Genomic DNA, 10760 nt, shown 5'->3' with positions numbered 1-10760 from the left:
GCTCGACAAATAAAAGTAAAAAAAAAAAAGCTTCCTCGAGACCAACGTTGTCTGAGTTTTGTCTGACTTTTACATTCATTCAATTACATGTACGGTTACATACACACGTCTTTTCATGAACACTCTTGTGCTTTAAAACAAAGACAAATTCACAAATAAATGTGAGTTAAATGAAAACCTTTGACCTTGCCCACACGGTCTTGTGACCTGCTCCTACGTGGACGGTGCGGATAAAACAAGCCAGCATGCACACATTTGATTGGTCGTGGAGCTGAAGGGAGGTGAAGGTAATTGAGAGTGACACTGAGCTGCTTCGGTGAGTCAGACTAACGCACACACACACACGCTCATTGTAGTTCATCAGGGAGCCGGGCTGAAGACACATCTGCTGTTGAACCTTTGTATGACAGAGTGAAAGGAAAAGGTAAGGAACTACATGCAGGTCAATGAATAAGGCGATTATCTGCAATATAATTATAAAGCATTGTTTAGAGCAAACACAGTCTGTTATACTGCAAGTTCATAGTATATGTTCAGTATTTGTTTGCTACTTTGATATTCTAAATGCTCTGAAATTGTGTGCATACAAAAAATGGAGGAAATCCTGCATTAAGCAACAGTTTATGGGAGCTGTGTTTAAGACTTCAAGCTTTAGAAAGTTATTGGTCTTAATGATCTTTCACTGTTCTTGTCTATAAACCGTTGGTGAATTATTTACAGTGACAAGAAGGGAACGGTTGTTTCATTTTGACTGTTACAGACTTTGACTGTATTATGAAGCAATTGCTTCACTGAGGATTCTAAAGGAATTGATTAAGCAGTTGTCCTGAAATATCGCCCTCTCTTCAACACAGCCTGTAACCGGGTCACCTGTCCTGGACCCTTTGTGTTGCCTCGCCCAGATCCAATTAATCCTTCTGGCTGAACTGCCATGACTTCATTAATAGCCACTCTTAACATTATAATCAGGGCCTCCGGCTGTCCAACCGGTCAGCAATTAGGACTTGGACGTGTTGAAATATTTCCAGAATGTTCCTCCCAGACAGTTTAGTGTCTAAGAGCTTGAACGATTAACCTCACTGTGCCTCCGTTGACAGAGTATTTGCTGAGCTTGATTACTTACAGTAGAATTGGTCAAAAATCATTAACTGGAAACCATTTCTGCAGAAAATGATTCACTCTAAAAAAGTCCTGTACTTTCTCTTGTAGAAACGGCCGCTAAACCCTTTCTGCGAGATTTACACTGGCTCAACGCATTTAATCTGGTCTTGGCATAACAGCTGAGCTTCCCGCGTCCCCGTCTTCACCCCATCTGTCCCTCCGTCTGAGAGCAATGCCGGGACCGAGGCCCGTGGTGCTGAGCGGCCCCTCCGGAGCAGGGAAGAGTACTCTGATGAAGAGGCTGATGAGGGATCACGAGGGCATCTTCGGATTCAGCGTTTCTCGTACGTTTGCGTGCTGACTGGCTACCCGGCTTCAGTCGGAGTATCCTGTCCGGACAGGAAGTGGCAGGAGTGTCGAAAGAAGCTTAAATTCATGTTGAATCAGTGCATATTTTAATGCTGAGACTTTGGGGCATTTGCTATTTGATATCTATTAAAAGCTAAATAACGATGATTCGTTAGCTTATTTCTGGGTGGGTTTTAATGATGTAATTCTCTCCTCACAGACACAACAAGAAATCCTCGACCAGGAGAAGAAGATGGCAAAGGTACAGTCAGTGCAACAAGTGGCCGGTTGATGTTTTCAGCAGCCCAACTGGACAATAGGACCATCATGCTCAATGACTCACCATACGAGCCTTGGGCCTCAATTTTAAATCATAGAATTTTGATAAAAGAGTATTTTTCTGTACCATTGTTTCCCAGCCTCCCCCACCTGCATCCTTCTAAAATAACACTTCTTACTCCCAAGTGAACTGCACAAATGGCTTTGTCCCCCCCCCCCCCCTGTATAGCTCACTTGGTATGAAGAGATAAACCTCTTTCTGTCCCTTTTTTGCTTTCTCCATAGGGCTGAACAAGCTCCCAATGCTTCTGGGGGCTATTTTACTGCCAATAGCGCCCTTCTCCGTTGAAGTCTTAGAAAAACCAACCTCTATTTCGTGTCCAAACGAATCAGAAGGTGACCTCAGAGTGATTCCTGATCACAGTTTTTAAAGCAGAGGGGTTACTTTCATCATCCTGGCACCCTGCCGTTGGACTTTTACAGGAAATGGTCTTGTGACAAACAAAAAGAGAATAGACAAAGAAAAAAAAAAGAACCGCTAAATGATCGAAGGAATCTGGATCAGACAGTTTTACACTTTGGAGTAAAAAGCCCTCTTGAAAATAGCCCCCTGTGATGCCTCGGTAGTTATTCCCATTTCCAGTCCCATGAGATTTGGTGTGTGTAATTTCCCACTGTGGCTGGTGGAGCGTTGATGATTTGCAAGCAACCATTAGCATCACGGCAGAAAGATTCCTAACGTTGACTTATTTTGCTGGGAGGAGGATCGGTGTGAGCTTCAAACACCGCTGCCATGTGCATTTAATCGTTGTGTTGGAATCCTCGAGATGAGCTTTAATTTTTAATTTTTAATGACAATATCAGATGTTGATTAGAATCTTTATTCATCCAGAACACGACAATGGATTTTGCTTTCTTTGGGTCAAACTGTGGTTTTGATCTTGCATGGATATATTTCATGCAGATTTTAAAAGTACTGTCTGCCATGTTTTCAGGCTTTATTTATTTGTCACTTGCTATTATGTGCAGCATTTTTCCTTCAGATTGTTACCGTACTCTAGTCGGACGGATTCCTTTATGTTCTCATGCTAAAGATTGTGTGCTATCACAGTTTCCATCAGTGTAAGAAGTAGTAACGTGTTTGTTTCGAAAACTCTGCAGTTTTAGATCCCCAGATGTTTTGATTTTGTGAAGATTTAGGCCTAAGGATCAGGTGTGGACAATAAAATGTGCTCCGCTACAGTTTTTACAATTTTTTTTCCAGCCTATTGTATTAGATAATGACTGTATACTACATACTCAAGAGTCTGAAAGCCGGCTTAGAGTAATCAGTTAATAAAAATGATTAATTGTAAACCAGTTGAGCCTTTGCGCTGCGACATTCTGACATTCTGTCATCACTGAGATGAAACTTGACGCATCTTTTACTAAAAACTGGGAGTGAGCCTTCATTTTATGTGCATCACCTCTCTTCAATTATTGATTTTCATTGTGCAAGATTTTCAATATTACTAATGCATCCTCCAGACTACCACTTCTCAACGAGAGAGGTCATGCAGGAGGGAATTGACAACGGAGACTTCATTGAAAACGCGGTGTTTTCAGGAAACATGTATGGAACGAGGTACATGTTGTTCGCATCCCTGCATGAATCCCACTACATGTTTCACCGTAACATCAAGAGAAACCTCAGAAAAATGTTTTGTGAAGAAGCTTTCATTTTGAAGACCAACGGGTTGCTGTTTTCAATAAGCATTCACTGTGCTGTTTTAGGGAGCTTCTCACCTGCAAAGAAAGGTCATCATCTGTTATTTAATATTATCAAAAATACAGTATCAGTGTCAGGGACATTGAACTTAATGAAATAGAAACTGAGACTGTCGTGTTACATTCAGGCTTTGCCACAGGGATCAAGAGGATATGTAGCAGCCACGTAGCAGATGGCGGATCTTCAACCCCCCCCCCCCCCTTCGTAGCTTAAAAAGAGCCGCGTTTAATCTCTGTCTCTTACTCTGAAGTTGACGCACACTCACGACGCCGATCTGAGCCGCTCGGGTCGACGCAGCAATCGTCTTACTATGTGTGACGGGCACAAAATGACACGATTACACGCAGAATCTATGATGAGCTGTGTAATCCTATCATTCATTTTATGTGATTTAAACACGTGTCTATGCATTGATTCATTAGTAAAGCTGCCATAGAAGATGTGCTGGCCATGAACAAAATCTGCATCTTAGATGTGGACATCCAGGGGGTGAAGAGGATTAAAGAGACTGACCTGAACCCCATCTACATCTCCATCCAGCCTCCATCGATGGAGATCCTGGTAAACATACAACTTTATATATTACATTAATGTAATGTGTGGGCCGTGATATAGATGCTCAACATATTTCTTTTACTTTATACTTTGATCATCATAAATTCATATCAAGACTCCAAGTGAGATATAAGTTGATCTGAGAAAAGAATGTGTGCGTGCAGCAGCTCTCGGTAGAAACGTGAACATCTTCTTTGTTTTTCTAAGGAAACCCGTCTGAGAGACAGACAGACGGAAACGGAGGAGAGCTTGCAGAAACGCCTCGAGGCGGCACGCATCGACATGGAGCTCAGTAAGGTTCCATCAGCTGTTCTATTCATATGATGCTGAAACAAAGACAACCATTGCAGTTGATCCAACTCTCCTCGCTAGGTAACGAGCCGGGGGTGTTCGATGCTGTCATCATCAATGATGACTTAGAGAGGGCTTACGAGGAGCTGAAAGATATGCTCAATGATGTGAGTAAAACCCTAAATGATGCTTTCTCGTACCATTTGTATGACGCTGTGGAAGAGACCGTTGGTTGAACGCACAAAATCTATATTAATCTCTCTTCAAACAGGAAATCCAGAAAATTCAGGAAAAATCATAAGGAGGAAGCTGAACCCAGTCTTTCATCTGCTGGACAGAAGGACCAAAACACGTTATTCTGGCCTGAATGACTCCGTCTTCACTGAGTGAAACACACTTTCATCTTGGAATACATTTGTTTTTGCTTTCACCCTTTATGTCATATGGTGGGAGGGTGCTCAGTACAGTTTCAAGCTCACTGATCCTTAGATTATGTTAGATTTAGTCCAAAAAAGTGGTGATATTTAGAAGTGGTTGCCAGCTGGTTCAGTTGCCATAGAAATGGAAACTGCCAAATTCAGTGCTACATTTGGTCTTCATAAGCCAAAGTTTGAAACTGGCCACGTCAGTACAACCAGTCAGAACCTCGCCGCTAAACAGTTGTCTTGTAATCCCGATGCAGTAGAAATAGATTGTATGAGTATCTGTATGAGTATAACTAATACAACAGTGTTTAGATAATTAAGCGCATTCTGCATATCATTAAAATTTTATGAAGGAGGAGGGTGCAGAAGATACAGTTGTGGCTTATATTATATTAAGATGTGCTTTTGTGTGTTTGTGTGCAAATGAGACGGAATAAAGAACGTGAGGACAGAATCAGACCACATGCAATTTAATCATCTGTCATCCATCAACTCATGATCACGTGGGGGACTGAGCCACTATTTAAGTATTATGAAACTTGGGTACAACCTATGAATGTAAACAGCTTTCCATTCATGCACTTCATTTAATACATATAATACATCACTCAGAAAAAAAACCATCTGCCTTTTGTATGAAGAAGAATAGCAAAGAAAACTGTTTTCACTTCATGAGGCTAAACACGTGCATCTGTCTGATACTTTGGAGCCAAACAACGTTTCTCGTGTCACAAAATCCCATGCACTCTCAGACTAAACCTTCCCCATGATCAGTTTCCCTATAAACCAAAGCACATCAACAAATGCAATGGATAAATACACATTGGAACCTCATTAAGACGCATAACATTTTCGAAATTTGAGGGTGTTTTACAGATCTGGCCACACAGGTAAATAGCACGAAAACGTGCTGTTCATAAGGCTGCATAGTGTCGAGAAGCCCCCCACTATGGAGCCTCATTGGAAAAAGGGGCCCTGAAGCTTAGTGCGGACCTGGTCTCGTTTCTCCTCCTTCTGCTTGAGGTAATCCTTAAGCTTGTCCGTGGAGAAACACACCTTGGACTGTCGGCCTTTGTGCGGGGCGCGATGGCCGCGCAGCCATGGGTTCTGGAGACACTCGGCTGCAGTTGGTCTCCCCCTAAAAGGTTTTTATCGTATTAGGATTCATACATCCTCAGTAAACTGAACTTCATTTTCAGAGAGTCACTCACCAGGATTTGTTATTCAGGCTGCTCTTCATGAAGCTCAAGGCTCCCTCTGACAAACCGGGGTAACAGCGTCCAAACTGGATCTTCCCTTTCTTGATGTTTCTGTCTTGCTCCCAGCTGTGCTCTGCGTGGAACGGGCTGTCGGCACTCAACCTAGTGAAGAAAGTGAAATAAAGCCACATAGTTATTAATTAGCTCAGCGTCTCACAACTAAAGAAGATTCAGTCAGTGGCAGAAGTTAGCCAGCATAAGTTAAGCTTACGTAATAAAAAAATAAATAGACAGAATGTGGATAATTTAATGTTTTGAATTGTCATTTATTAAATTTATAATTTATTAAATAAAATTGTCTGTACTTACATGATGAAGGACAGAACTCCAATTGCCCAAATGTCAGTTTCAGGCCCGACATCCTGACCGTCCAGGATTTCCGGAGCTTTAGGAAGGACAATGTAAACTGACAAAACAGACATAAACAGGATATTGTCCATAAAGAGTGGTGCGGTTGCGGGCGGTGCCACATTCATTCGTTCATTGATTCATTTTCTAAACGAGAAAACGGATTAAAAAAAGATAGTGAAATGGACTTGGATTTGTTAGGCTATGGCAGCTGAGGTGGATGAAGTTACGCTGAATTATTTCCTTCCATCAATCCGTCCTTCCGTAAAGAAAGTGTACCTTTGCTGCGGCAGTCTGTGGGAGGCCATGACAGTCAAAGGTTTAGTGCATGCGTCACAGTCTACAGAATTAAGTTTGCCTTCCTATATCAAACTAGAAAATACTCCAGTACCTTTGCTCTCCGAGAGGCCGTGGATGTGCTCGATGTTGAGGGGCTGACCGGGCGTGAACGACTGAGCCGAGCCCAGGTCGACTATCTTCAGGTGGTTAGAGTCATCCACCAGCATGTTGTCGGACTTCAGGTCCAGGTGGACGACTCGCCGGCTGTGCAGGTAGTCCACTGCACTCAGGATCTGAACCAGCAGCTCTGCCACGTGAGTCTCTGCGTACAGGTCTCTGGGAGGGGCATAAAACACTCAATAGGTCGACTACGATGTCTCCTTTTTGGAATCACACAGAATTCAGCTTCACCCAAAACATTTCTCCTAGAGACCTCTTAGAAATGGCTAAAGAGTTAAAAAAAAAGAGAAGTAAAAAGGAGCCTCTCGGATGTGGCTTATGAGTCCATACTCGGATGATGTGGCTGCTGGCTTGTGCTTCTCGAGCCGTTCCTTTACCTCGATGCCAGACTGTAGAGCAGCTCCTTGCCAGGACAGAGCTCCTCCACTAGCACCACGTAGCGGGAGGTGAAATAGGCAGTGCGCAGCTGCACCAGGTGGGGGTGATGAAGCCTCTTCAGCAGCTGGTACTCCCTCAGCACCAACTGTCTCTGCTCTGCCTGGTATGGGGTGATCTTAGCAACAAACACTTGGCTGGTCTCAGCGTCCCTGCACAGGTTGACTACGCTGAAACGACCCCTAAGGGAGGACAAAGCACATATTAGTGCCTGAGAGCAAGAGGGAGGAACGATACGAGAGCATCTTTTTCTCGTGCATCCTGGGACTCGTTCCTGTACGGCGTCTACTGAATAAGTAGCTAAAGATGTTCTCTGCTGCTGAGGTGTTTTTCTCCTAAACACTGATACTAATGCAAAGAATTAAAGTATGTCAATAAATACTTTGACATATAAACGGGATCAAGATGAAAAATATCTAATATCAGCACACCTTCATACAGCATATTAAAATATCCTCTTCTTCTCATCCGCAACATAATCTGTGATCGACTTAATGAATCTGAAAAGTCTCCCCTATATTTCCAAATAATACCCAAAGTAAGAAAATCAGCTCATGTGTAAATAAACACATACAGTGAATATATACATATATTTTTTATCTAAGATATGTTAATGATTAAAATGTACAGCTTTAATTTCAAATCCCTACCTGTTGATCTCAGAGAGGAAGTTGTAGTTTTTGTGTGTTGTCTGTTGTTCTGACCCAGTGACCTTTGACCCCAGTGACTCAGTCTGGATCAGAGGAATGGCAATTTCTGTACAGCAGAATAAATACAGTTTAAACCCCGTCGCAATTTTTAAAAAATTTTTTAGGATGTTTATATCATCGCTATAAAGTATTTTTCTTGCCTTCGGGATGAGTTGCCATAACAACAGGTGCTGAGGCATCGCTGAATGGTCCCGCTCCTGTCTTGGTGATGCAACCGATCCTGAACACATAGGAGGCTCCTCTGGGTAAGTCCTTCACCACATAGCAGCTTTCAGTCACCTCCTCTGACAGCACCGTCCACGCTGCTGCACCTGCGGTGTGCAGGACACAAGAGTTTTACTCTGGAATCTAAACCAAACAACTTTGGTTGTTACAGAAAAGTACTACTTGTCACACAACTGAATGCATTTCTATGACACCCAAACCACTTCTTGTATCCCTGTGCTGCTGCATGGTCTGTGAGAACCCACCGTCTGTACAATACTGCACGCAGTAGGTGACCGGTTCACTGGACTGGACCGGTTTCCAAACCAGCAGGACTCCACCTGCATCTAACTGGAGCACCTCAGCCTTGTTGGGACGGACCAGCAGATCTAGAAATGACGGAGTGGATTAAGCCTACACAGCCAGGCTTATAGCAAAATAACAATACCAGGGTTTCAAGCCATTTCTGATTGGAAATTCATAACACGCAGAATGTAGGGTGATCATTACCTTTTGACTTCTTGAAAGCAGGTATTTTAAAAGAAGGCAAGAGTTTTCTCTTTTTAGGACTTTCAAGACCAGTTCTTTGCTGTCTTTCAGGTGGAATGGGAGCCGATCCCTTTACTATTGGTCCTGTTGTGAAAAGAAAAAAAACATTATATCCGACAGAAAAATGTATGGGTAGTAGTAAATAATAACTGACGACCAGCAATATCTCAGGTAGATTAAGATAAAGAAAGAATGCCCACATCAGAATGTCTATAGCTTTTTTTCAAATGTTCTATTTATTTAAAAACATAGACAATCTGCAATAGCTCACCTCCTTTACTCACGTCCTCCGTGCTGGAAGACCTGGAAAACAGCTTGGTCAGGCTGGAGGCCGATGCTCTCATTTTCTTCCTCAGGGACATGGTGGGCGTGTCTGGCTTCATGATCTCTCCTAGCGTGGGTCCCAACTCTGTGCTGTCCAGCTGGGAGTATGAATGGCCAGTCCACGACTGCCTGCGGAAGATCTTCAGCAGTCCGAGCCTGGGCGACCTCCCTGTGGGTGCCCGCACTTCGAGCGCCGGAGCGGACGCATGCCTTTGGAGGCGGGATCCCTCCTTCTTGTCCTTCGCCCGGGGAGGCCTCTCCGGAGCCTGCCGAGAGGAGAGGCTGGGGCTCGCTGCAAGTGGCGTCCCCGGCCAACCTCTGCTGTTTGCGTACAGATTGGGGTTGGAGCGGGTGCGGTTACGTGGCGGTGCCCGGGGAAGCGAGCTCCTGGGTTTGACTTCTTGGAAGGAGCATGGGGATCCTGAAATCAGTGGCTCCCCTTGATCATCATACCCTTCGCTCTCTCCCGATCTGGACCTCCCTCTGAGGTCGCCGTGACTCAGCTCCTCATAAGAGCCGAGTCTACTTGAAGACTCAGAGCCGCCGTGCTCCAAAATAGACGACTCGGCCAGGGAGCCCTGTGAGCCGGCGAACGCGTCGTCTGCAGCCCGCTCCTGATCCAGCCTGGTGCCAGTTCTGTCTCCGGCAAAGAGGCTTGAGGGAACAGATGATCCGCGCGGCGCGCCGGCCCCTTGCGTTGGAGCAACGGAGCCTCTTCTCCTTGTGGGTCGCCGCGGGCTCGGGATGGCTAACAGGTTTCTCCCAGCCACTTCGTCGTCTGTCACGTCTTCCTTCACGCTTTGAGAGCCTTCCTCCTCACCTGACATCGTGCGCTTTGGTGAGCTGGTCGATCGGCGAGAGTACTCATCGAGAGACCTGCTCCTCCTGTGGGGTGGCACGTTGGAGTGGGCGAGGCCGACCCCACTGTCAAAGGAGCAGGACTTCTGCATCGGGGGCTGGACCGAGGCCCGTCTCTGGCCGCGACTGGTCTCCGTCTCATCCTCCACGTATTCAATGAGAGGCTCGTTCAGACGTCCTGAAAAGCTCCTGCGCAGTGGCTTGCGGCCTCTCTCCTGCTTTTTGGCCTGGAATTTGTCCCTTAACGTCATGTGTCTGGCGGACATGGGTGAAAGTTGGTGGGAGGTGCTGTAGAAAGTGCTTCGGATGACACTGCCACGGGGGATACGACCCCCGTCACTCCCTGAACCCTCTTCTCCATCGGATAGGTAGAGCGATTGACCACCGTCTCTGCTGAACCTGCGCTCCCTCTGAGGCGTCTGTTGACCGGATACATCCGAGGAAGCAACCGACTGCCTGCTCAAACTTCGCTCCAGTACACTCCTCCTTCCTCCCAGCTCCCCGTCCTCTTCCTCTCCTAATGTCGTTTCCTCCTCTGCGTCAATGTGGAGTTTGGCAAAAAGGTCGGGGATTCGCGCTCTCTCTATCAAAGGGTCGTAGTCCTCCTCGGTGTCTTCCTCCTCCTCGGTCGGGCTGCAGTGCTGGAAGAAGTCCAAGGAGTCGGCTTCATCGTACTCGGAGGAAGAGCCGCTGCTCCGGGAGCTGCTGCTGTGTTCCTGGGGCTCGCGAGGCACCGTCACTGCAGTCTCTCTGAGGGGGGCTTCCAGCAGTTCAGGGATGAGCCTCAACGTGAGAACTGAACCGATGCAGGTCAAAGAACGCTGGGGAAATAGATGGAAGATGCATT

At 45.5% G+C, this 10760-nt stretch overlaps 2 protein-coding genes across 11 annotated transcripts in view; one reads left to right on the top strand and one right to left on the bottom strand.

Moving 5' to 3' along the window:
- Positions 1 to 249: 249 nt before the first annotated feature.
- guk1b (guanylate kinase 1b) lies at positions 250 to 5226 on the top strand. Of its 2 annotated transcripts, XM_040184494.2 has the most exons (9): positions 250 to 424; positions 1210 to 1445; positions 1670 to 1711; positions 2014 to 2124; positions 3256 to 3352; positions 3919 to 4057; positions 4259 to 4343; positions 4424 to 4509; positions 4614 to 5226. In XM_040184494.2, the coding sequence occupies exons 2-9, from the start codon at positions 1334 to 1336 to the stop codon at positions 4641 to 4643; spliced, it is 702 nt and encodes a 233-aa protein (XP_040040428.1). In that variant the 5' UTR covers positions 250 to 424; positions 1210 to 1333; the 3' UTR covers positions 4644 to 5226. The 2 variants fall into 2 exon arrangements, with proteins under 2 accessions (XP_040040428.1, XP_040040429.1); XM_040184495.2 differs by lacking the exon at positions 2014 to 2124 and having other exon boundaries at positions 252 to 424.
- Positions 5222 to 10760, bottom strand: part of obscna (obscurin, cytoskeletal calmodulin and titin-interacting RhoGEF a) — a 36072-nt gene continuing 30533 nt past the window's right edge. For 6 of the 9 annotated variants that reach the window (XM_078108383.1, XM_078108386.1, XM_078108380.1 and 3 more), the window contains 11 exons: positions 9003 to 10734; positions 8693 to 8815; positions 8449 to 8571; positions 8119 to 8289; positions 7919 to 8024; positions 7211 to 7450; positions 6766 to 6989; positions 6654 to 6668; positions 6336 to 6432; positions 5979 to 6128; positions 5222 to 5905 (listed from right to left, as the gene is read on the bottom strand). In XM_078108383.1, coding sequence (XP_077964509.1) covers positions 5725 to 5905; positions 5979 to 6128; positions 6336 to 6432; positions 6654 to 6668; positions 6766 to 6989; positions 7211 to 7450; positions 7919 to 8024; positions 8119 to 8289; positions 8449 to 8571; positions 8693 to 8815; positions 9003 to 10734 — 3162 coding nt within the window. In that variant the 3' untranslated portion in view covers positions 5222 to 5724. The remainder of the gene's footprint in view (positions 5906 to 5978; positions 6129 to 6335; positions 6433 to 6653; positions 6669 to 6765; positions 6990 to 7210; positions 7451 to 7918; positions 8025 to 8118; positions 8290 to 8448; positions 8572 to 8692; positions 8816 to 9002; positions 10735 to 10760) is intronic. The other 3 variants (XM_078108382.1, XM_078108381.1, XM_078108384.1) reach the window with 3 other exon arrangements.

This window comes from Gasterosteus aculeatus, chromosome 8 (genome assembly GCF_964276395.1).
Source record: "Gasterosteus aculeatus chromosome 8, fGasAcu3.hap1.1, whole genome shotgun sequence".
In the NCBI taxonomy this organism is placed as follows: Eukaryota; Metazoa; Chordata; class Actinopteri; order Perciformes; family Gasterosteidae; genus Gasterosteus; species Gasterosteus aculeatus.
This window is presented reverse-complemented; position numbering and strand designations above follow the sequence as displayed.